Genomic DNA, 26,766 nt, shown 5'->3' with positions numbered 1-26,766 from the left:
TGATATTTGGTGCCAATTAGATGCATGTTTTCCACACTAAAATGGCAGTTATGCGATTAACAGTGTGAAATTGGTGGTAAAACCTGGATGTCTCAATCCGTCCTCCTTTTTCTGGAGCCATATGGTAACCCGATAGTGGTGTAGTAAGAGAGCGGGGGTAGACCCCCTCCGGGTGCCATCTGGGCGGGGGCACCGGCACCAGCATCTCTCATCCCCTCCGCATACCAACCTCTTGAAATCTTCTCTGGCTGCAGGCAGCACCTCCTCCTTGCTGCACGCGCCAGCCTCGGCTCTCCATCTGAAATCACTTCCTGCTTGTGGGACCATTAAATGATGTCAGAGAGGGAGTGGAGGCCGTGGATGGTAGCAGGGAGAAGGTACTGCTCGCTGCCAGCTAAGATTTCAAGAAGTTTGGGAGCGGGAGACGCATGGGGCAAGGAAGAATGTGTTTGTATGTGTGTGTGGCGGGGGAGGGGGTGCACTGTGCAGTGGTGCCATGTGCCACCACCCCAGGTGCCTCCTTCCTTTCTTACTCCACTGGCAAGGGAAGCTGGTGCCCGGGACGGAGGTACCTGGTATAGCTGCCCCATTTCCTTTCACATCTTTGCTAGCAGCGAGCAGGCTGGTATACCCGCTGCTTGCACCAGCTGAGACTTCCTTCTGACATTACTTCCTGGTCCAGTGAATAGGAAGTGACGTCAGAGAATGAGACCAGCGCGTAGCACAGCCTGCTCGTTGCCGATGAAGATTTGAAGAGGTAGATGCGGTGGCGGCGGGGCTGTGCTCTTCAGGGATCCATCTCATCCCATTCTACCGCCAAGGGGAGGAGGGGCTGCCAGTGCCCCTGCCAAGTCAGCGCCCAGGGCGGTCTGCCCTTCATCCCCACCTTGCTATACCACATGTAATTGCCTTTAGTGTTTATTACAGCATGGTAAAAGGGCCCCTTAGTCTGATGTGTGTAAATAACTGAAAATTGGCCTCATAAAAAACAGAAAGGCACTGAGCTGTCAACAAATACAACTTTCTACAAGGTTAAGAATTCCAAGATGGCGTTAGGGCCCGATTCTTACCTTTATTTTTGGCATGCATAACCCTGGGTAGGTAACTTCCATCCTCAAGAGCTTCTTATCAGGTTTGGTTTTCTGGATATCTGCTAAGAATACCCATAAATGCAGTATTTTGCATATAGTTAAACTATATCATTGGGTTATCCCGAAAACCAGGACTGTTTGTTTTTCTCAAGAACTGGAGTTGCTTTTCCCCTAGCCAAACAGAGGGATTTACATGCCAAAAAAGGTTCAACTCAGTCAGCCTAAGTGGGCAACATATGTTTTCCATTAAATAAATCTCTTTGTTGCAAATATGCAACAAAAGGTTTAGACTGAGTTCCCACCAGCAAAATTAAATTTTTTTTCGCTTTAAAGAACTTTGTTGGCTACTGTTGCATTCCTATTTTGACCAAACATTCAATGCAAGTGAAATTAACCCCTCTGGCCATCCCTACATCTTCCAGCCGCTTCCGTTGCTCCTTCTGCTGCTCGATGCGCTTCTGACGCTCTGCCAGCAGCTGTCGTTTGTACTTCTCCTGGTCCTTCAGCTGCTGCTGCCGCTGGGGGTCGGTCCGGCCCTTGTTCTCTTGCTGCAATCGCAAAAACTCCCGTCGGAGGGTTGACTCACCAGGAAGATTCACTATTGAGCTAAAATGAGGAAACAGTGCACATAAACGAGAGGTCAGTGAAGTGAAAACCATCAAAAAAGAGAGCAGACTTTGAACGTCAGTAGCTTCTGCATTCATCGCTGCAAATTTGGAAATATTTCTCAGGCATAACAGAAGAAAGGCAATAAATCTTTTCAGTTTTTTTTTTTGTTTCAATGTCTCTTTTTGTAAAGAAAGGCAATCGAGAATCCAGGGTCTTAGCCAGAAGTCCAATTTTAAGGGGGGGGCCCAGGGGTGGACATAGGGGGCAAAGCATTTCCTTCCAGCTCTTCTTCCCTCTCCTGCCCCCAGTGGTGTAGTAAGGGGAGGACGGATGGATGGACGGATGGGGAGGGGGGTGTGTGCGGACTGTCCAGGGCACCATCTTGGTGCGGGCGCTGGCACCTCTCCGACCCCCCCATGCCATGCTCGCACCCTCCCTTCCCCACCCCTCGCACCTCTTTAAAATCTTCACCAGTGGAAGCAACTACTCTAGCCTGGCTCCCTCTGACATCACTCCTGGGTCATGAGGCCAGGAAGTGACATCAGAGGGAAAGCCAATGCCAGTGTGACCAGAAGGCCAGAGATACTGCTAGTGCTGGTGAAGATTTAAAGAGGTACAGGGGTGGGAAGGGAGGGTGTGAGTGTAGCGGGGGGAGGGGGCATGGAATGAGTGGGGGGGCAGAGAGGAGGGCATAGGGGGTGTCACCGCCCCCGGCGCCTCCCACCCTCGCTACACCACTGCCCATCCCTACTCGTTCCACTCATACCTTTGCTGGTGGGGATGCCCAAACTCCACTAGCTGAAGAGATTCACTGGCCAAGCTCCTCTGTTCATGCTCGCCACCGGCGACAACTACAAGAGCGGAATCCATGCCTAAATTTTACACATGAGTCAAAATAGGGGAGGGCACAGAAATGGGCGGATCGTGGGCATTCTGTTAAGTTACATGTGTTATTGTAAGGGCATTAACGCCTAAATTTAGGCATTAGCATCTGTGCCACGTTTTCTTTGGCGCAAATGGCCATGCCTAAATTTAAGTGCAGCTCCTGGGTGTAAACACTAGTCTAAAAATTGTGTCTAATTTGATGCCCGGGTTATGGAATAGCGCATTTTCGGCACCAATGTTTTAGGCCCATATGTCGAATTTCCCCCTTAGTGTGTGTTTACACGGACAGAGGGTTTACCGCAGGGGACTGTGTTTCAGCTTTGTCACTTCAGTAGTGAAGTTGTGACTAGGTTTCACGACCATCGATCAGAACATGGAGTCGTTTGATGAAAGGTTTCTAGATTTAGAACCTCAAGTCCAATCCCTTCTGGAATTAAGGACAGTTTATCCCTATATCATAAACTGGAAGTCCTGGAGAATACTATCAGGGGAAAGAAAACTTTGCTTCCTGAATTTTCCAAACTCATTTGCTTGCTCCTGAAATCCTTTTGAACAAAGAATCTATTTCTAAACCTCAAAATACTGTTACAGCTAAAAGTTTATATGTTCCAAAACTGTCTTACATGAAGACTCAGGCTGAAGATGTGCCAGATAGCTTGGAGCCTCAAATGAATCTAATCCAAGTGGTTTCCCCGAGGATTTGCAAGACAGAATGACTACATGTGTTACATTCCTTGTTTCCTTCTCTATGAAGCAAGAAAAGCTTTTGGTTCTGAAATCTTACTTGAAGAAGAAGGAGTAAGAATTAATTTATGGACAGAAGGTGCTGGCTTTACCAGATGTGATACACAGCATCAAACTGCATGGAAGGTTATTCTTAGCATTCACGTATTTCATAATACTATTTTTTTATAGATTTGATATTCCTCCTCCCTGTCACACTGTAGAGTAGGGGTGTCAAAGTCCCTCCTCGACAGCCGCAATCCAGTTGGGTTTTCAGGATTTCCCCAATGAACATGCATGAGATCTATTTGCATGCACAGCTTTCATTGTCTGCTAGTAGATCTCATGCATATTCACTGGGGAAATCCTGAAAACCCGACTGGATTGTGGCCCTCAAGGAGGGACTTTGACACCCCTACTGTAGAGCCTCCCCCTTTAAAAAGGACATAATGCCTGGCAACCCCCCCCCCTTTCAATTATGTGGTGGAATAAAACATAGTACAAAATTCAACATTTAATAATTATAGTGAGAAGCCTATTAATGCAAGAACTGCCACAGAAAAGTAAGAAACAAAATAACATCGTACTTATAATATAACATCATACTTATAAACCGTGTAAGCGTAAGTTCAACGTGGTTAACAAAAGATTAATAATAAAAATAACATATGAAACATAAAATTATTTGGCCAGATACTTTGGGCTCCTTTTACGAAGGCACGTTAGCGGTTTAATGCGCGTAATAGTGCGCGCTAAACCGCCGGACGCACTAGCCGCTACTGCCTCCTCTTGAGCAGGCGGTAGTTTTTCGGCTAGCGCGGGGGTTAGTGCGTGATGAAAAGTCGCGCGCATTAAACCCGCTAGTGCGGCTTGGTAGAAGGAGCCCTTTGAGAAAAGGTAAGTTTTCAATTGGGTTCTGAAATGTTTGTATGAGCAAGCGCTATGCAACAAAATAAGAAACAGGAGGACTGGAGGGAAATATAATCAACAAAAAAAAAAAACCAAATCACTTCAGTGTAAAAAAATACACCGTCTATGCCCCAGTAAGTATGATAATAAAGCGAAAGAAAAGCTTCAGATCAACGGAGAGGTGTACCCACACTCTTCCACCCTGACATCAAGTTTCAAGTTTTATTAAAATTTGTTATACACGCCATGTCAGATATTTCAATGCGTATTACAAGTTAAAAAATTGGGGGAAAACCATAAGACATTCTACTACAAGATAATAATATACATATGTACAAATTTAGTACTGATACAAAAGGAGAGAGGGATGAACTACAATCGTTAAAGAAAATAGAGGAACATTTATGGGTAACACATCAGGAGGGGGCAAAAAGTGAGTATAAAGAGAGAGAGAAGGAAAGAAAAAAAAAGAGATGGTCACGAGTGGTGTTCCGTAGGGGTCGGTACTCAGACTGCTACTGTTCAATGTATTTATAAATGATCTAGAAACAGGGATGAAGTTCGAAGTAATAAAATTAGCAGACGACACCAAACTATTTTTGTGGAGTTAGGAATATAGAGGACTGCGAAGGTTTACAAAGGGACCTGAGCAAACTAGGAGAGTGGGCGACGAGATGGCAGATGAAGTTTAATGTAGAGAAATGTAAAGTCTTGCATGTAGGAAACAGAAACCCGAAGTACAGCTATACGATGGGAAGGCTGGTAATGGGTGAAAGTACCCAAGAAAAGGACTTGGGGGTAATAGTGGACAACACAATGAAGACGTCAGCACAGTGCGCAGCGGCCTCTAAGAAGGCGAGTAGAATGCTAGGTATTATCAAGAAAGGTATTACAACCAGAACGAAAGAAGTTATCCTGCTGCAAAAAAGTGCACAGTAATGCATTTAGGGTTTAGTAATTGGAAGGAGGTGAGAGGATGATGTGCACGGATGGGGAGAGGGACCTTGGGGGTAATATTATCAGAAGATCTAAAGGCGAAGAAACAGTGTGACAAGGCGGTGGCTGTTGCCAGAAGGATGCTAGGCTGTCTAGAGAGAGGCATAACCAGTAGAAGAAAGAATGTGTTGATGCCCCTGTACAGGTCGATGGTAAGGCCCCACTTGGAGTATTGTGTTCAATTTTGAGACCGTATCTGACAAAGGATATAAGAAGACTTGAAGCAGTCTAGAGAAAGGCAACGAAAATGGTAGGAGGTTTGCATCAACAGATATATGAGGAGAGACTGGAAGCCCTGAATACGTATACCCTAGAGGAAAGGAGGGACAAGCGAGATATGATCCAGACATTCAAATACTTCAAAGGTATTAACGTAGAACAAAATCTATTCCGAAGAAAGGAAAATGGTAAAACCAGAGGGCATAATTTTAGGTTGAGGGGTGATTGATCCGTGGAATGCGCTCCCGAGGGAGGTGAAGAAAACGGTGACAGAGTTCAAACGAGTGTGGGATGAACCCAGAGGATCTCTAATCAGAAAATACTGGGTATATATGGAAGGAACTAGGGTCGGTACTGGGCAGTCTATTATTGTATGTGTCCCGTATGTGGACATTCAGTTGAGGACGGGCGGGGGAGGGTTTCGATGGCTGGGATGGTTAAAATGGGCTGGAGTGAGCTTTTTGATGGAGACTCCAGTAAATGGAACCTAAGCACACTATCAGGCAGGGATCTGGGTCTCTGGCCCAGAAATATCTATGGAAAAGGACAATTTTAATTAAATGATTGATTTTTATGGAGCATGTAGGGTTGGGCCGACTGGATGGACCATTCAGGTCTTTATCTGCCATCATTTACTATGTTACTATGTTTATATATCTTGAAAACCTGACTGGTACGAGTTGTGAAACACTGCTCTAGCAGTTGCCTAGAGCAACACTGGTTCACAGTAGAGAATGACACGGTGACAAAATTCATCACCGTTCCCATCCCCGCAAATAACCGCGGGAAATAGTCCCATGTCATTTTCTAGTGTCTATTTCATCTTCGTCCTTCTACACCAGCATTCTTCAAAGCAAAGCTTGCGGGTCAGTGGTTGTGGCCATTCATACTCTGATTCTTATGGGAGCCAAGGATAATGAAGCCATTGTGACATCACTGATGTGATTGGCTCTTAGGCACTGGTGGAATGAGGCATTATGACATCACAATATCTGCTCTGGATACCAGAGACTGTCATTCTGTAGTGTCTATCTCAACCTCAGTCCTTCTACACCAGCATTCTTCAAAGCAAAGCTTGCGGGTCACTGGTTGTGGCCATTCATACTCTGATTCTTATGTGAGCCAAGAATAATGAAGCCATTGTGACATCACTGATGTGATTGGCTCTTAGGCACTGGTGGAATGAGGCATTATGACATCACAATATCTGCTCTGGATACCAGAGACTGTCATTGTGTAGTGCCTGTTTCAACCTCAGTCCTTCTACACCAGCATTCTTCAAAGCAAAGCTTGAGGGCCAGTGGTTGTGGCCATTCATACTCTGATTCTTCCCTCTCTCCTTAAAGAATGACATGAAGATGGTTTCCTGTGGTTATCCGCGGGGACGGGAATGGTGATGAATTTTGTCACCGTGTCATTCTCTAGTTCACAGGTTAGCATGCTGATGCTCTTGGGGACGGGGGTGTGTGTGTGCAGGGTGTAGTTAACGAAACCTCATGAGATGTACTTGACTTATCACAGAGTAATGCAGCTTGAGAGGTTTCCTACAAGCCCTGTTCTGTTTGCACAGAAATGAGTCGCACTGCATGCATTTCCATGAGACATAGCTCATTATCACACAGCTTGTATGAAGATGAGCAATAGCAATTAATGTGTGCTAATGGCCAGTTCACACTTTACAGACCATTATGCACCTTAGCAAACAAACTTCATAGGGAGCAAATCTCTCGGCAGCAGCTGTTTGCTTTATCAGAGAAGGACCGATATTTGTTTACACAGGTTTTCTTCACAGAACCCTCCCTCCACAACTAAATTACGGCAAAGCAAGTAATGAGAAAAGGTTTCCCCCGATTAGTACAGAAAAGTGTAGTTACTTACCTGTAACGTAGGTTCTCCGTGGACAGCAGGATAGTCAGTCTTTAGTTTCCGCAAATTGGGAGCTGTTGGGACAACACCCATATGTGGCTGACTCATCCTGCTTGTCCTAGGAGAACCTCAAATAGATGATCATCAAGTTCTTGAAGCTCAGTCTATACCTTGGTTCTCCTTCATCTTCATGCAGTTCATCTTCCTCTTCCTCGCTCCCACTGTAATACTCGGTTTCATCTAAAAGAAAGGAACGCAAGCTTCAGGTTAGGGATGAGAAATGACTAATATTTACTGTATGATGCTTTCATAAACTCCTATTTGCAGCATGAGGGTATGAAGCGCATAGTTAGTATTTGCAAGGATTGATTTTTTTTTTTTAATGTTGCAATCAGGCAAATCAAACAAAAATATATTTATTTTCTGTAGCCCACGACTGCCCCTTTAAAGCAACTGATGAGGAAAGAGTGGCCTAGTGGTTAGAGCTATAGTCTCAGCACCCTGAGGTTGTGGGCTGAAATCCTGTGCTGTTCCATGTGACACTGGGCAAGTCACTCAATCCTCTATCGCCCCAGGTATGTTTGATAGATTGTGAGCCCACTGGGATAGAGAAAGGACAACTTGTGCTCTGAGGTTCAGAATAAATTCAAATTGTACTTTTGCTTGTCTGTAAGGTAGAAGTCGCAGAGGGTTGGGTATATGACTTTGGTCTTTTTATTTTTAAGTTTATTGCTTTTTTTGTTGTTATATTTTTCTCTGCTTTGATGTACTGTGATGAGCAACTAATCAATTCACCTGTTTAATACCCATGTTTTAATCATTCCAATAATAAATGAAACACTCTAATATCTTATCTGTCCTGTTTGTCTTGAACAGATTATATGTTCTCTAAACATTCAAGTTAACATTTCTTGTGATGACATCTTTCTTTAGTTCAGTGTATCATGCATGTACACCATGGTATCGGTTGAAAAAACCAGTAAAGAGCTTGATTCAGACAAAAGACTTTAGTGTGAACGATTATTTGTGTGGCGTGGAGTAAAAGTCTGATGCCTCACTTGTTCAGCCTGCTGGTCTACCAGTCCTGATCCTGTCCCTCAACCAATACATACGAGCTTGTGCCTCCCATCCCTACAGCAGTGTTGAGTTGCAAATCATTTATTAAATACAACACAAAAATATAAATGAATATCAGTCCATATGACTCTTTGTGGATCCACAAAGAGGATATGTCATATCTAATCTAAACCTTAAGTTTATATACCGCATCATCTCCATGAGAATGGAGCTCGACACGGTTTACAAGAACTTAAAATAGTGGGTAGAGAAGAAGAAAAAGGATTACATGAACTTATGTGTAGAAGGGGGGAGAGAAAGGGGGGAAGGATAGAGCTACAATTTGCTGAAAAGCCAGGTTTTCAGTTGTTTGCGGAATAACTGAAGGGAGCTCAGGTTCCGCAGCGGGGGGGGTGAGGTCGTTCCAAAGACCTGTGATTTTGAAGAGAAGGGATTTTCCCAGTTTGCCTGAATAGTGGATGCCGCGTGGAGAGGGGAAGGCTAGTTTAAGCCTTTGGGCAGTTCTGGAGGAGTCGGGACTGGAGGAGTTGAAAGACAGTGGGATAAGAGGAGGCAGGATTCCGTGAATGATCTTGAAAGCCAGGCAGGAACATTTGAAATGGATTCTGGAGATTATTGGGAGCCAATGAAGTTTGGCAAGGAGTGGGGAGGCATGGTCAGACTTGCGTTTTGAGAAGATCAGTTTGGCTGCAGTATTCTGGATTAGCTGGAGTCTTAGAATACTTTTTTTTGATAGATTTAAGTAGATGGCGTTGCAGTAATCTAGTTTGGAGAGGATGATGGATTGGACAAGGATGGCAAAGTGATATTTATTTATATATGTATTGTATTTAATAAATGATTTGCAACTCAACACTGTATCATACAATGCAAAGGAAAAATACAACCCCACGGGCAAACTATAGAAGGGACACTGGTCAAACCACTGCGTGGACAGATACGTTTATTTAAAATCAATTAAAATTTGAACAAGTATACAAAGAAATAAAACAAAACGTGGCAGGCATGTAAAGTCCTTTATAATAGAGCATATACTGGACCCCAACACGGTCCGTGTTTCGGCCACAGGGGCCTTCCTCAGGGGTGTAAAAGTAGCCCAGTAGATGGCGCCAAATGACATAAAATCAAACTGAGTTTACTTGCAGAAAACTTCACAAAGGTGTCTGCCGCCTAGCACAATATGGATAAAGAAACGCGGTGAAAGAAAAACGCTGCGATAGCCTGGAACCGCTGCAACTCAACACTGTCACAGGTTGATGTGTACAGTCCCCCCCCCCCCCCCCACTTTCTTTCTTTTTTTGGTCTTCACCGTGGGGTTGTTGTCTCTGTTTTTGCGTTTACCCAGGTGCACACTAGACAGCCACCTAGCCACGCATGCAAGCAGAGAGCTACATTACACTACCTTTGTCTCCCTTTTTCTTCTTCGTTCGGTCCAGGTGGTCTTTGAGCATGATTCGCACCTGCCTCTCACTTTGCAGATCTCGGATGAATGAATGTTTCAGTAAAGTTTCTGTAGGAGGGCGATGGAGGTAGTTCTTAATGAGGCAGCTTTCGACAAAGTTAAGGAACTTTTTCGACCTGCAAATGTATGTAAAGAAATGAATGGAAGTGGTTCAGAAGGTTCCATGTGAGTAAGCACACAACCGTAGCTTTCATCCAGCAAAGCTTTGCTTGCTCGCTCAGGAATATAGCAAGGTAGAGTTGCATCCTATAGGACTCTTTATTTGTATTACTTTGCATAGAATTCTCCTATCCTGAGGCCTGAAATTTCTTCCTGCCTTTTCCTTTCTCAGGTTCCAGCTTCCTCAGATCTCTCTATCGTTCCAACTGCTGTTCTATATCCCTTTAAATCCCACCCCCTTCTAATTTGCACCCTGAATCCCCTCCTTGACCCCCATAGTCTGGCATCTCTCTCTCTCTACTGGCTAAGAATCTCTTCCTCCCTTCCCCTTTCTGGTCTTGATCACTCTCTCTTCCTCTTTCTACCATCCTCCCCCACCCCCACTTGCAAGTTCAGCATCCATGTCCCCTCACCCCATCCACCACCTCTCTTGCTTGTACCCTGAATCCTTTCCCTACTCCCTATTGTCTTACTCCTCCTCTCTATGGTCAAGCATCTCTTCCTTCTCAAGCCCCTTTCTGGTCTGGGTTTCCTTCTCACCCCTTTCCCCTCTACTTATAAGTCTAGAAATCCATGTTCCCTCCCCTCTCCTCCTCCCCTTGCAGGTCTAGCATCCATGTCCCCTCCTCTATCCCCAACACAGGCCTAGCATCCATGTTCCCTCATTTCTTACCCGCCAAATTGTTGTGTAGGATCCATGTCTCCATCTTCGCCCCTTCCCCCAAGTGGGTATGGCCCCTCTCCGACTGACCCCCCCCCCCAACCTCCTGTGAGATCAGATATTCCTGTGGGCCTTCCAGAGCAGCAGCAGCTGGCCAGCAGAGGCAGCGCTGTGAACAGGCTGCTTGTGGCTAGCCCTGCCAAGGCCTTCCCTCTGTTGTGTCATATATCTACAGGAAGTGATGCAGCAGAGAGAAGACCCTGGAAGGGCCAGCCACAAGCAGCCCTTTCACAGAGCTGCCTCTGCCGGCTGGCTGCCACTGCTCCTGCTTCCTTGGGAGGACCGCTGGTATATCTGTCTCAAGGGGGAGTTGGTCGGAGGGAGGGAGAGGGGATGGAGACAGGAACATGGGCTGAATGGAAGGATTGTGCAGAATTCTACACAGCATGTGCAGAATTTTATGCAAATTCTGTGCTGCGCAGTTGTGCAGAATTCCATCACGAGTAATATTAGGAGATAGTGCCTCTCCATATTAGCACCCTTTTACACCTCTCACACCACTGTGCTTGCTGAAAACACTTGAGAAATAAGCTATCGGTGTTTACCATTTCTTGGACTTCAGCTTGGGGGGTGGGTTTCGTGGTATGAGAAAGAGAGCCCTCATTGGATGCATATCGCACAAGGCTGAAAAACACAAACAAGAGCCTTGTTATGGAACAAAGATCAAGAGACGTGCAATAGCTTTACGCACTATCCCCCAAATGTATGGCACTCATGCAAATTTGGGCACCATACCTAATTTGTGTGTGCAATTTAACTGAGTAATAAGCCAATTAGTACCAATAATTGGGTGATAATCAATTATTGTTTTTAGTTGGCAACAATATTTGCATCTTGCTAAGTTCTATTCTATACAGATGCACGTGCAAAAATTTTTTAGCATGCAGCTGAAAAGGGAATGTGGGCATGGGAGGAGCACGGGTGAGTCAGGGGTGTCCACTAAAGATGCGCGGGCATCCATGTCAGGATGTACACCTGCTTTCATATTGTGCAAATCCTTGTGCCCAAAGTTGGGTGCGGATCCCAGCACTAGGCGCAATTCTATAAAACGGTGTCCAGCTCAAAGCACCGCTTATAGAATAGTGCTCAGCATGCATTTTTGGGGGGGCACCCACATTTGGGTGCCATTTACTGAGTCTAGTGCTATATACTTAAGACATGTTATAAACCAGGGGTAGGAAACTCCGGTCTTCGAGAGCCGTATTCCAGTTGGGTTTTCAGGATTTCCCCAATGAATATGCATTGAAAGCATATTCATTGGGGAAATCCTGAAAACCCGACTGGAATACGGCTCTCGAGGACTGGAGTTCCCTACCCCTGCTATAAACAAACCGCATACGGTGTAGAAGCTGTATTTACAAGAGGGCTCTCTTGATGCCTTCTCAGATGTATTGAAGTCAATCCACTGGGTTAGAAAGAATAAAACACCTTCACAGACCTCTCGGGGGCTCACATGCTCCCCCCCAGACTTCATTCTTACCCCGCCTCCCATTGTCTGTACGTAGGTGTTCATATTCCTCTGCAGCTATTTTTGAAAATGACAATGACTAACCTGTGGCCTACACATTTTCTTGTAAAGCAGAGGCACACTGAGGAATTTTACAGCAAGGTAGGAGTGACAGGGGAGATGACCTTACATACATAAGCATCTTAGAGCAGTGGTTCCCAACCCTGTCCTGGAGGAACACCAGGCCAATTGGGTTTTCAGGCTAGCCCTAATGAATATGCATGAAGCAAATTTGCATGCCTATCACTTCCATCATATGCAAATCTCTCTCATGCATATTCATTAGGGCTAGCCTGAAAACCCGATTGGCCTGGTGTTCCTCCAGGACAGGGTTGGGAATCACTGTCTTAGAGAATTGCGATGGTCTAGGGCAGTGGTTCCCAACCCTGTCCTGGAGGACTGCCAGGCCAATCGGGTTTTCAGGCTAGCCCTAATGAATATGCATGGAGCAGATTTGTGTGCCTGTCACTTCCATTATATGCAAATCTCTCTCATGCATATTCATTAGGACTGGCCTGAAAACCCCATTGGCCTGGTGGTCCTCCAGGACAGGGTTGGGAACCATTGGCCTAGGAGGCTAGGGATGGTAGCCTTGAAAAAACCCTTGGGTGAAACATGTTGGCAGCAGCAATCCCTAACAAATGACCACCAAGCTAAGCATTATCTCTAAAAACATAGATGCATTTAAAAATGTACGTAAAAAGTGTCATTTAATTAAATGTGTAAGATTTAGGGCTCCTTTTACGAAGCTGCGCTAAGGCCTTAACGCGCGGAATAGCTCGCGCTAAATTACCATGTGCGCTAGCCGCTACTGCCTCCTTTTGAGCAGGCGGTAGATTTTTGGCTAGCGCGCACTAATCCGGTGCGTGCGCTAAAACGGCTAGCGTGGCTTTGTAAAAGGAGCCCTTCGTGAAGAGAGGACAAATCGAGCTTTGGGCAGTGAGAGCATATCGATCCCAGAGTTGTATCGCTGAGGATCTACTAAGCGAGTATATTATATGTTTGAGTGAGGAGGGTGAAAGATATGCTAAAATCAGCTCATCTGATAGACTTACATACATAAGAATCACCTTGCTGGGACAGACTGAAGGTCCATCAAGCCCAGGATCCTGTTTCCAACAGTAGCCAATCCATAGAACCTGCTTCCTCTTGATTACATATATCTGGTTTATAGAACATGATGCACAGATATTGAGAGGGAAAGTAAATTAAAAATAAAAGCCCTTTCAGAGGTCCAAGGCTAGCTCAGTTAGGATTAGCTAGCTCTTCTGGTATAGGGTTATCACCCCTTCCTCCCACCAGTCCCACCCCTCTACCTTTCATCCATTTCCTCAGTTCCCCTTCTATCCTCTGTACCCTTTTACCTATGCCTTCTGGCTCCCGTGCAGGCAGGACGCCTCCGGCTTCCCTCACTGAGCTGCCGGTGGCCGGTGGGGTGTAAGCCTGCCCTGCCAAACTGCGTGGGCTTGCTGGCCAACTACACTCGTACAGACAACCACACTTTAAAAAAAAAAAACAACCACCTGTCCAGACATTCGGACAGTGCTCAAAAAAGAGGACATTTTTGGGTTTTCCCGAATGCATGGTAACCCTATTCCAGTGAGCTGTCCCCTCGGTGAGAATCTGCTGTTATCAGAAGAAACCCTCTTTGGATGCCAAAGTTCTTTCTAATTATAGTCCTATCTCCAACCGTTCCTTTCTAAGTTAGCAGAACAATTCATATTCTCATGTACATCTGAAATTCAGGTCTGTACCAAAGACAAGTTTTTATTCCTTGGGACGTGAAGGACTGGGCTTGGCCAGCAGGTGGCGCTGTGTTCTCTTCTCTGTTGCTCTCCTTTTCAGCACTTGCCATCTCTCATTTCCTTCTCCATCTGTCTGTTCAGTTGTTACTATGTTGTTCTTTTCCTTGAATTGTATCCTGCTTTGATTCTTGTTTGAGAGGTGGCATATCAAGCACCCAATAAACTAGACAATATTTATTTACTTATAAAAACTCAAATACTGTGCTCTGAGATTCTACTCTATATGCTTTCTATATGCTGTCTTCTTGGATTATCATTCAAAGCCGTATATTGCTTTCTTCTTAACAGAAAACACATTTCTTCTATATCTTGACACCTTTATGTGCTAATCGGAAAACCAAGATTTTGAAACCACTGCTGTTTTGTTTCCTGCATTTTGGGGGTGGGGAAATGGGAAGGCAGGACAGAGCACTGTATAAGTAACATGAGAAAAAATTATATAGACTAGGAGTGACCTGGGTTAAACCCATCTAGATGCTGGAATTGCTCTGAATCAACTATTAACAAGTGGATAGAGCTTCAAATATATGAAATTTAAAAGCATAAGGGACAATATTCAAAGTGATTTAACCAGGCAGGAGAGCTTCATGCCCATCCACTAATGGCGTAACTATGGGTGGGCTTAGGTGGGTACAGGCCCACTCTGGTCCTCAGAACAGTTCAGCTGCAAGTGCCTTTCTCCCTTATCTTTGCCCTCATACCTAGCATTTGTTCCATGTCTGTGGCCCAGCAATAGCCTCCCCTCCCCGCTCCACCTCAGCACCTTTGCCGGTGGCGGTAGCGATGCAAGCTCCATAGTCTTCCCTTTCCTGAAGCCTCCTCAGGGCCAGCACAGGCAGCAGATTTACATCACTGTTGCTGCCGGCGAAAGTGACGAGGGAGGTTCAGCGAGTGGGGAAGTTGTTGGGTTGCAGGCAAGAGGTGGTGGAAAATGGATCCAATCGGAAAATCTGGACCGCCCCAAGGCCCGCCCATCCCTGCCCTAATTCCGCCCCCAGTCCTGCCCTAGCCCCACCCCCCGCTGCCTGCTCTTGTTGGGCAGGGAGGAAGTCCGCAGATGTCACGCATGACATCATCGCGTGGCATCTGTGCAGGCGCAGACTTCCTCCCTGCCTGACATGATCTGAGGAGGGTTTTCAAAGCCCAGACAAAGTGCAGGGTTTTGAAAAGCCATCCGGATTTAACCCTAAGTAAGGGGAGGGCGGGGAGGCGGACCGCCCTGGGCACTGTCTTGGTGGGGGCACGTCCGCCCCTCCCCCCGCTCCTTCCCATGCCTCCCCTGGTGCTTGCATGTCTTGACTTCCCCCCACCATACCTCTAGCTCTTCGCTGGCGCGAGCAGCAGCTCCAATCTGCTGCTTGCGCCAGCCTCAGCACTCCCCTCTGATGTTACTTCTGGGTCCCACGACGAGGAACTGATATCAGAGGGAGAGCCGACGCTGGTGTGGGCAGCAAGTTAAAGATGCTGCTTGTGCCGGGGAAGCTACACAGATACGGAAGAAGGGAAGGGGCGTGTGCGCTGGGGGGGGGGGCGCCTCCCACCCTTGCTATGCCAGTGGATCCGGGCATATGCTGGATATGTGGATGGAGACTAGGAAGAGACGGATTTTCCACTGCATCCCACAAGAATAACAGAAACACACATGCCCTCTTCGTATTTCTCACTGCTAAAGGTTGCAAAAGCAAGAAATACCACGTCCATCTGCGTTCTCTTCAAGCAGCTTCTCACGATAAGGTTTTTCGTTCGCTGCTGCTCTTATGAACACTTCAGAAAACAACCAAAAGTCCTATCTTTTCTCTAAATATCTGGCCGAGTAGTTTTTTTTACTAATCTATTCCTTGTTAATTATGTAACTTTCGTAAACCGCTTTGAACTCCTGGTTATGCGTTATAGAAATATGATGTTAGGCTATGTTATGACAGCAGGTAAAGGCCAAATGGCCCATCCAGTCTGCCCATCCGCAGCATCTACTATCTCCTCCTCTCCCACGCTTTCTTGAATTCAGACACAGTCTTTGTCTCCACCACCTCTACTGGGAGACTACTCCATGCATCAACTACCCTTTCTGTAAAAAGGTATTTCCTTAGATTTTTCCTGCGTCTATAACCTCAACTTCTCACTTTGGAGTTTCCTTTCAATTGAAAGAGACTTGCCTAGTCTCAGTTAGGGCGCTGGTCTTTGACCAGAGGGCCGCCGCGTGAGCGGACTGCTGGGCACGATGGACCACTGGTCTGACCCAGCAGCGGCATTTCTTATGTTCTTATGCCTCATACATATTTATGTCACATAGGCATTTAAATGTCTGTATCATATCTCCCCTCTCCTGCCTTTCTTCGAAAGTATACATATTGAGTTCTTTAAGTCTGTCTCCATTCACCTGATGATGTAGGTTAGTGACTCCCAATCCTGTCCTGGAGGACCACCAGCCAGTCGGGTTTTTGGGCTCACCCTAATGAATATGCATGAAAGAGATTTGCATATAATGGAGGTGATAGGCATGCAAATCTGCTCCATGCCACGCTCTCGCCATCCTTCCCCCCCCTTCCCCTATACCTCTGTAGATCTTTCCTAGAACAAGCAATTTCTCCTGCTTGTTGCTTGTGCCAGCCTGGTTCCCCTCTGAATCACTTTTGGGTTATGGGGCCAGAAAGTGACATCACAGGGAATTCCAACACTGGCGAGAGGAGCATGTTGGGGAAAAGCCACTTGTGCCATTGAAGATTTAGAAGTATGGGGCGGGGGAGGGAAGGGAAGGGAGAGCGCGAGTGTGGAGTGGGGGGGTCAGGAAGGAGCGGGGTGGCATGGAAGGAGTGGTGGCACGAAGGGCGCGGGGTGGCGCCTCCTATCCTTACTAAGCCACTGCCTGGAAATTTAGTGCCAAAGACCAGATAAAGCCTGGACCTGAATTGGCAGGTAAAACACCGGTGGCAGTCAGCAAAATGCTGATCACCGCCGGCTGAATATCAGGCCCCAAACTTTTAAATATTAAACATTTAAAAGTACAGGTTGATGGTTCTTTGAGTTTTTATGGCTATCGGGATCGCGTCTGCCTTCACTCTAGTTGCTATTTGTTCCGTCCGTCCCCCCCCCCGTTCCTCCCAGGATGTGCCGTTCCAAGTGCCTGCCTAATTTGCTTAGTGGTTAAGCCAGCTCTTGGTAACAGAGTTGAAAAGGAAAGTGCTCGCATTGGAACAGAGCAGAATGAGAAACAGGAAGCAGCATCCCGTCTCCCGAGAGACATGACACGGGCATGTTTAGTTACTGAAGTATTTGTCCTTGAAGCTGAGTCAGGCTTGGTAAGCCGCATAGTTATTATAAAGCAATTACTTACGAGGCGCACCCTCTGCCATCTCTAGCGCTGTAATTCCTAACGACCACAGGTCACTCTGCAAAGACAGAAAGGAAAGATTACATACTGCACGTGAGCACAATTTGTGCTTGTAATCAGGTCCTGCCAATTCCCAGCTGCGTTTTGTTTGTTGTTGTGTTATTTTCACAATTAGACCTGAAGCACAAGAATCCATCATCCTTTCCTCGGACCTCCTTCTACCCCATCCAAAACACTTCAGAAAATAATCCACACGAAATTCCACCACTGTAAGATCAAAAATACCACACTTCACGGTGAAGAAACCTAAAAACATGTAACTAGAGGTTTGTGGTAAAAGAACAGAGCTCCTTGGAGTATACAGTATAGAAAGACACTATGGTACAATCTTCTATTTTGAATATTATGGATTACTGTAATATTGTATACTTAGGGGCTTACAAGAAAATACTTAAAAAATTGAGAGTGGTCCAGAATACGGCCGTTCGCCTTTTTTTGGATTAAAAAAAATGGGAGCACATTACTCCTTTCTATCAAAAACTTCACTGGTTGCCAGTAGAGTCCAGAGTCCTGTTTAAGTTCTCTTGCATTTGTTATAAAGCAGTTTTCGTTATGTTACCAGGCTATCTTGCCCCTCACATACACGTAGGATAAACCTGTTTAATTATCCCTCTATAAAATCTTGTCATTATAAGAAGTTCTTTGAGAAGTTCTTTCTCATTTCAGGCTGCCAAACTGAATACGTGGCTTGGAAAAATTATGCTAGAGGCTACTTCCTATTTTGATTTTAGAAAACTGTTAAAGTCACACCTGTTTGATAGGTTGGTATCCTAATGCATTCCGTTTTAAATTACCCATGTATTCCAATTTTATCTGCCTGTTTTTATCTTCATGCTATTTTATTTATACTGTATGTATTAACTTTGCTTGTTGTGAACCGCTTTGAACCTTTTTGGTATGGCGGTATATAAAGATAAAAATTATTATTATTTTGTAAGAGGACACCGATGTGAAAATTCCAAAAAGGTGCCAATTTTAGGTCAAATCAATTTTATTGATGACAGAAAATGCATAATACAGTGAATACACAATAGGTGCAATACCTTTAACAACATAGAGCCAGTCATCAAAAGTTTTCCAAAAAGTTGTTATTCGACCAGGAGTGTGTGGTGCAGTGGTTGGAGCTACAACCTCAGCACCCTGGGGGTTGTGGGTTCAAACCCCATGCTGCTCCTTGTGACCCTGGGCAAGTCGCTCAGTCCTCCATAGCCCCAGGTACGTTAGATAGATTGTGAGCCCACCAGGACAGAAAGGGAAAATACTTGAGTACCTGATTGTAAAACCGCTTAGATAATCTGGAGAAGCGGTATATAAAAACCTAATAAACTTAAACTTGATTATATTGTTGCTATGTAGAAATCCCTAGACACCTCCCCACCCCCCCATTGCTATAAAAGTGATTATAATAAATCGTACGGTAGAAACAGCCAAAAATAACATCAGGCAAAACCCCACCTATCACACCATACAAAATAAAGTGATCAACCCCCACCCCCCCAACCAATCCCACATCCCATACCTCAAATAGTATGGAAGTGATGTAGAAGTCAGAGAGCTGTATTCTTATACTCTCTGACAGACAGCAGTCAAATGCCAACCTCCCTCCCCCCCCCCCCGAGACAGTAGAAAAATACCTCCTCCCCCAATTCCCCCCTCTTTTAGATCCATACACACCAACAGCCATATATCATATCCACATACCAACAAACAAACAAACCAGGGTGAGTGCCCGGAGGCAAATGAGAAGAACCAAACTGGAACGAATTCAGAACTAAACTCCTAGCCCTAGATCAGTGATTCCCAACCCTGTCCTGGAGGACCACCAGGCCAATCGGGTTTTCAGGCTAGCCCTAATGAATATGCATGAGAGAGATTTGCATATGATGGAAGTGATAGGCATGCAAATTTGCTTCATGCATATTCATTAGGGCTAGCCTGAAAACCCAATTGGCCTGGTGTTCCTCCAGGACAGGGTTGGGAACCACTGACCCTAGATGACAAGGACGGAATATAAGCATCCCAGATTTGCAGGAAAACACATTTTCGTGTAGAAAGGTAAGACGGGCATGTATTTGTTCTAAGGTAAAAGGTGCCTATTTTAAGCCTCAAATGCCTGTTCGGCAAAAGTGTAACCTGGACATGTACATTATTTTATTTTTTAAATTCAGTTTCTATCCCATTTTCCCCAAAGAGCTCAGAACGGGTTACGGGTTAAACACACACAATGTACAATTACAGTCAACACGTTATGATTTGCCATCGATCCAGTACAAAGTTTACGATACAAGTTTTTATCCTGTCTTGACACATACTAAGGATCTAATATCAATATACCATAGTTACAGTGCAAGATTTATTTTTATTTTTAATTCTTTGTTGATTTTCTAAACTTCAAAAGTGCAATACACAAATATATATATATCATATAATAAGTTAATAAAAGCACATTCAACTTACAAATATGCATAACCAACCATTTCCCCCCCCCACCCAATGATTATTCAATAAAACAGAAACATAGACTATCCCAATAACCTTACCCTATTCAGATTAAAAATATCCTCCTACCCTCCTCTCACCCCAGGTGGACATATTAGGACAGAAATAGCCCCCCACCCCCACCCTTTCCTGGATGTGTATGAAAATAAACCAAAACGGACTCATAATCAAAGACCTACTGTATATGATGTCAACGGCCCCCAAACCAGCTTAAATAAATTACTGTGCCCCAAACTATCGGCATTCATTTTTTCATATCTATAGCTGGAGCACACATTTGCCCACCAGAAAGGAAAATTTAGGTGGTCATAGCCAGTGCAAGATTTTTTTGATACAAGTTTTTATCCCTAATGTGACACATACCGGGATCTAGTGCCAATGTACATTTATTTGTAATCCTTTAGCCATGGGCAGGGGAGTTAGGTGAAGAGGAAGGTTTGGATAGGTTCCTAGAGGACAAAGGGATTGAGGGGTACAGATAGGAGTAGAGGTAGGTTATAGGGATAGGAATGAGAGGCAAGATATAGGAATAGTCAGGGACCACTGATCAGGCAATGGGTCTGATGGGCCGCCGCAGGAGTGGACCGCTGGGCGAGATGGACCTCTGGTCTGCCTCAGCGGAGGCAACTTCTTATGTTCTTATGTTATTGCTTTCCTAAAGTCTTTCAAGGGATCTGATCTGTGGGGGCAGTTGATTCCAGTGGCTGCGTATGAAGTGGGAGTAGGACTGTCGACCAGGGGGTGATTTGAGATGTATTTCATCCTGGGAGTGGAGGGACATGTTCGGCATGTATGAAGGGAGCTTGGTCACCACTTAGCTCGGCGCCATGTCGTGCAAGGATTTGAGCGCTAGCATCAGGCCCTTGAAGACACATTTGGCTTCAGGCAGCCATTGAGCTGCCAATAGAGCCTGGGAGACAGGGTTGTGGGAGTGGAGGATTTTCCTTTAATTCTGCAACCTTAGAGCCAGATTCTACAAATGGCACTGAAAAATGGGCACGGCAACAGATTGGCACTAAGCGTGATTCTATAAAGGGCGCATGCCCTATACAGAATCGCACAAAGTGCCGATTCCCGCATCCTGACATTGGGCAACAGACTTACGCCTACTGAAACCTGGTGTAACTCGTCAATGCAGGTGCCCAAGTTGAGCATACTGACCTATTATTCTGTAACAATGCGTGTATCTTTCTGGAATGCCCCTTTTGAGTTGCACACTATAGGATTCGTTGTTAGGTGCCATCAACTCCTTTTTGAGTCCTAGTGACTTGATGAATTACAGATCTAAAAAGAAATCGAGGTCCTCCAGCGTCATCCCCATGGATGCTTTCAACATGTCCAGCTGCCTGGTTGCATAGAAATATGACTGCAGATAAAGGCCAAATGGCCCATCCAGTCTGCCCATCCGCAGTAACCATTATCTCTTTCTCTCTCTGAGAGATCCCACGTGCCTATCCCAGGACGCTCTCTTCGCCTGGTTCCTTCGATCTTCCCAAACATGATGTCTTTCTCCAGTGATCTCTCTCCTGACAGTGTGACCAAAATATGACAGTCATTTGGGCATCTTTTGGTAATGTCCCTAACATGCCTATGCTCCTCCCATGGTCATACCCCTCTTGAACTTCACGCTATGGGATATAGATGCCAAGAATTATAGAATAGTGCACGACCACATACATGTACAAATCCTAATTGGTGCCAATTAACATCATTAAGCTCAAATTTAGGTGTCATAAAAATAGGTTCTGGGGGGTTAGTGCTTAATTGTACGTGCCATTTGCACACTAAGGCACATTAGCAGTATTTAGCTGGCCAAGAATGGCTACACCAGAGGTAGGCAATTCCGGTCCTCGAGAGCCACAACCCGGTCGGGTTTTCGAGATTTCCACATTGAATATGCATGAGATTGATTTGCACACAATGGAAGCAGTCCATGCAAATTAATCTCATGCATATTCATTGTGGAAATCTCGAAAACCTGACCGGGTTGTGGCTCTCGAGGACCGGAATTGCCTACCCCTGGGCTACACTATGTGTATTTATAAACTGTGCTTAACTTTAGGCATGATTTCTAGACTAATACTAAGCATATTTTTATTCTGTGCTGATTTTTCTGGCACCATATATAGAATTTAGACTTTTGTGTGCACCCAAGTATTTTAGAAAATGCACATATAAATTGCAACTATGCCTCCAGTTTGCCCAAATTGTGGCTCTGGAGTATATCCACCCTGCTATGTATAAAGTATGCTTCACATGCAGAAAAACCTTTATAAAGTTAGTTCGAGTGTGGGCAACTATCAAAGACACTAAAAACTTTCAAAGCGGTTTTATCCTAGGTATGCAGAATGGATGGCTGTTCGGAGGCCCTTGCAAGCTTCACAGCAGTTTAGTGTGGACAGAAGCACTCTCAAAATCTGGAATTCCCATGGGGGCGGCGATTTTCTGACTCCTCTTTCTGCTTTGTTTCAGTGTTTGGCAAGTGTAAGCTTGGGTCACATTCTGCAGGGCGCTGAATCACTGCTAAGGAACTCTGTGGCCTGAAGCTGACCATGTCTATTCATTCCAGAGCACAGATTCCCGGGAATGTGGGCAAGGAAAAGGACTGGAGCAGGAGATCAAAAGATGAAAATGGACAGGAGGGGAGACAGGAGACGGAGGTTAGCCCGAGTGAGCAAGAAAAAGAAGGGAAAAGCTAAAAGGACAGAGAGCAGAGAATAAAACGGAACTCTGAAAAGATAAAGAAGGAAACGATTAGAAGAAAAAAATGAGCCCTATGAAAAACCTGAATAAAAAGAAAATGGAGGTGGATCTAAGTTAAAAGGATGAAGACAAAAGGATGGAAGGAGGTTTAAAGCAACAATTTACAAATGGAACAGGTGTTGGAAGCTGGCAACTGCGTTCGTGACCTCCTGATTCCCTTGAGGAAGAATCTTTTTAACTGAGCTCCAAGAAGGCGAAAACTTTTCACCTGCCGATCTACCTCACGCACTTGATCCTCTAACGAGGACAGAGTCTGCCCGCTGAGAGTGTGCTTTGCCTTGAAAGGTACAGCACATCCTGCACGAGCCGGGGAGATGATGAAGGCCGGGGAATGTGTTACTTTGTAATTGGTGTCTCTGGACCTCATGGTCCTGAGTCCAATTGAAAATCAGCACGGTACTAATGGCATCTCTAGATCTGGACTCTGCTAGCTTTATGGCAGGAGTGTAGCAAAAGCTGGAGAAGAGAGCTTGAGATTTCAGCTGTCGGCTAGGGCTTGTTGAATGAGAAGCATTTGCTGGTGTCATTTGGGCATAAAAACCTGCAAGATAACCCCTGCAGTCCTGACAAACTTTTAATAAGACACTCAAGGCACAGGTTCTAGGGAAACGCTTCTCCCAATCTAGCTCACCGAGCTGCTAATGTCTTGCCTCCTAATTATATAAACGTGGGTACCCAACTTTAGGGCTAGTGAGCAAAGCTAGACACCCATTTTATAGTGAGTACAACTTAATTTAATAATAATTTATTATTGGTCTGTCACTGAAATTGGTCTGTCACTGAAATTTATTATTGGTCTGTCATTGTTCTGTTGAACATCAGGAAATTGGACAATTTAACTGTTTAAAGCTCAATTGCGTTTACATCTCTTGCACATGGCTTTTGGCCAGTCTTGAGGAGAGCTTTGTATATGTATGTATATTTGTTGCTTGCTTGTTTCACAGAGGACATGGCCTCCCCCCAATGCTCGGTCACTGTTTTTAGCCTTCCCACCCACTCTTCTCCCAGTGGTATGCTTACATCTTCAGGCGGCCACCGCAGAGAAACATAGAAAGTGACGGCAGAAAAGGGCCAAGGCCCATCAAGTCTGCCCACTCTATTGACTCACCCCCCCAGCTACCCTTTGAGAGATCGCACTCTGATGACCCATCCCCTCTTAGAGATCCGACGTGAGCAGTGTGACCATATGGCTCCAGAGAAAAGGGGACGGATTGAGACATCCGAGTTTTACTTCCATTGAAAGCAACCAAGATGTCTCAATCTGTTCTCCTTACTTCCATTGCTTTCAATGGAAGTAAAACCCGGATGTCTCAATCCATCCCCTTTTTTCTGGAGCCATATGGTCACACTAGACATGAGCATCCCATCTGTTCTTAAAATCTGGCATGCTGCTGGCCTCGATCACTTGTACCTGAAGCTCATTCCAATGGTCAACCACTCTTTTGCCATGAAACTTCCTGCCCTTTATTTTCAGCGGATGCCTCCTTGTGGCCGAGGGTCCTCTAAGAAAGAAACAGCAAGCCTGCCCTGGAACCCTTTATTCTACTTCCGAGGGCAGGCCTGCTCATGGACACTGCACAGCGGCTGCTGAAGATTTAAAACTAAAGTGCCAGGAGGAGGTAGGTGGGGGACTCGGGAGCTATTGAGAGGTCGTACGCCAGGGCAGAGCTCCTGGGTTCCCCTCCCCCAAACAAAGCAGCATTCTGATGCCTATGATTTGTTTTATTATGTATATTTTGTTGTAACCCACCTTGGATAGAGGTGGGCTATACATTTTTACTTTCTTTTGTAACATTTTATTGAAATTTTTCAAATACAAAAATGTACAAATAAAACAATACAATAAAGCTGCATACTCTGAAGTCATATACAGTCAAACCACGGTTTGCGAGTAATGCGGTTTGCCCCTGCCTGCCTTCTTTTACCCACATCCTATGCCCCCTCATTCCAGAGCTTCTTTGTGGTTGAAAGAGACTTCACCTCCTCTGAGGCATTTTAATATCTCTATCATTTCTCCCCTCTCCTAAATATACACGGACAGGGTGATCATCACAGGCTCTATGCGAGATTGCAAAATAAAACTATTCTTATATTCAATTTGCAATTCATTCGGCATGTAGAATATTTCATAGAAATTCCTAACTTTACAGATAGGAGCACCATCTATGTAAATGGTATGTAAATGAATTAAAGTAATATGTAAAAACGAATAGAAGGGAGGAACCGTTAAACAATAGAATTCAGTTAATAAAATAAAAATTAGGGGTAAAAACAATGGAATAAAATTTAAAATAATTCATAAACTGGAAGAAAAAAAATTGAAAAGCAAAATCAAATAAGTCTGGCAGAAGTCCAATTTCCTGAAGCAGCTCGGTTGCCTCAGCATATTTTAAATAATTCCAACGGCAAAAGTCCAGACGGGACAGATATCAGCTCGGGCTTTCCAGCTCCTGCAGTCCCTACTCATCGCTTCCAGGCAGAAGATGCACAGAGATAGAACAATCCAGCGCCAGGCCGCAATACTCTCGGTGGGCGGCGGATGCTCATCTCATGGGCAGCTCCCGAAGAATACAGCACTCTGCCTCCATCGGACAACCAGGAGGAGGAGCCCACGGCACGGTCCCACTCCACAGATCCGGAGACATCACCAGCTCCTCCCCAACGAGAGAGCAGACGCCGCCCCATCCTAGGCAACCACCAGCAGCGATCCACCATGCCTCCACTGGTCCAACCTCCAACAACAATCTCCCCGCAGCGATCTCCAGGCACCACACGCGGGTAGGAAGGGCCTCTGCTGAAAATGAACTGTTCTAGGCCTTTAGGTTAGTACAGGGGTAGGCAATTCCAGTCCTCGAGAGCCGGAGCCAGGTCAGATTTTCAGGATCTTCACCATGAATATTTATGAGATGGATTTGCATGCACTGCCTCCTTGGGATGTAAATCTATCTCGTGCATATTTATTGTGGATATCTTGAAAACCTGACCTGGCTCCGGCTCTCGAGGACCGGAATTGCCTACCCCTGGGTTAGTAGACAGTTATGCTGTGATTCTAGAACTGTCAAACTCCTCCTATCCAAGATGTTTTCTGATGTATATCTTGCACACGCTGCAGGAGCTCTTCAATATTGCCGAAGGTGAGCCCAGCGGGTCGCCGCGAGGCTCCAGCAGCGCTTCGGCCTCTCCTCTTCGGCATCTTACGGTAATTGTATTACCAAGTAAAGGTTGAAATTCGTGGTTTACGCGAGCTCTCTGTAGCTCAGCTAGCTAGACCCGCAGCCATCTTGGATCGACTCCACCAAACACTTTCCATCCGTTCCTCAGGTGGTAATATTAACCGCAATTAATAATTGGTATAATATACATAGCCTGCATCTTGTCTGCTTGTCCGCAGTTTTCCTTTTTTTCCATTTGAGATCTTTTTTCTTCTCATATTGGCAGCATTTTCTATAGCTATACTTGCCCGATGGAATTCTCTACTACTACTAATCAGTCCTATAGTGCTACTAGACATATGCAGCGCTGTAAATCAAAATATAGAAGAAACAATCCCTGCTCTAGCAATAACTATTGGATCTTTATTGTTGCCCAGAGAATTTAGACAGGTCTAAAAATGGTTCTTTAAGAAATATTTCCTTTAGTACCTTACCCCCCCCCCTCTCCTTTTACAAAAGCGTGGTTAAGTTTTTAGCGCCGGCTGCGGCAGTTACATGCTCGGACGCTCATAGAACTATGAGCGTAGGAGCTGTTACCGCCACGGTCGGCGCTAAAACTGCACTACACTTTTGTAAAAGGGGGGGGGGGGGTAATTTGGCATTTATGCTCCGGCTGTTTTATAACCAGCCTGGTTTTTTTTTGTAATTTGATGTTAACTGATGGCTAAACAGCAATACCTTTTTCACTCAGATAATAGTTAAGCTCTGGAATGCATTGTCAGAGGGTGTGGTAAGAGCGGATAGCGTAGCTAGGTTTAAGAAAGATTTGGACAAGTTCCTGGAGGAAAAGTCCATATTGAGAAAGACACGGGGGAAGCCACAGCTTGCCCTGTGTTGGTAGCATGGAATATTGCTACACCTTGGGTTTTGGCCAG

At 45.2% G+C, this 26,766-nt stretch overlaps 1 protein-coding gene across 4 annotated transcripts in view; it reads right to left on the bottom strand.

Moving 5' to 3' along the window:
* Positions 1-26,766, bottom strand: part of NRK (Nik related kinase) — a 277,334-nt gene that overhangs the window by 112,347 nt on the left and 138,221 nt on the right. For all 4 annotated transcript variants that reach the window (XM_033946124.1, XM_033946125.1, XM_033946126.1 and 1 more), the window contains 5 exons: positions 17,361-17,415; positions 11,263-11,341; positions 9,778-9,953; positions 7,469-7,538; positions 1,505-1,697 (listed from right to left, as the gene is read on the bottom strand). In XM_033946124.1, coding sequence (XP_033802015.1) covers positions 1,505-1,697; positions 7,469-7,538; positions 9,778-9,953; positions 11,263-11,341; positions 17,361-17,415 — 573 coding nt within the window. The remainder of the gene's footprint in view (positions 1-1,504; positions 1,698-7,468; positions 7,539-9,777; positions 9,954-11,262; positions 11,342-17,360; positions 17,416-26,766) is intronic.

The sequence above is a fragment of the Geotrypetes seraphini genome, chromosome 5 (assembly GCF_902459505.1).
Source record: "Geotrypetes seraphini chromosome 5, aGeoSer1.1, whole genome shotgun sequence".
NCBI classification, from domain to species: Eukaryota; Metazoa; Chordata; class Amphibia; order Gymnophiona; family Dermophiidae; genus Geotrypetes; species Geotrypetes seraphini.
The sequence above is the reverse complement of the archived record's forward strand: the minus strand, read 5'-3'. Positions and strand labels throughout refer to the sequence as shown.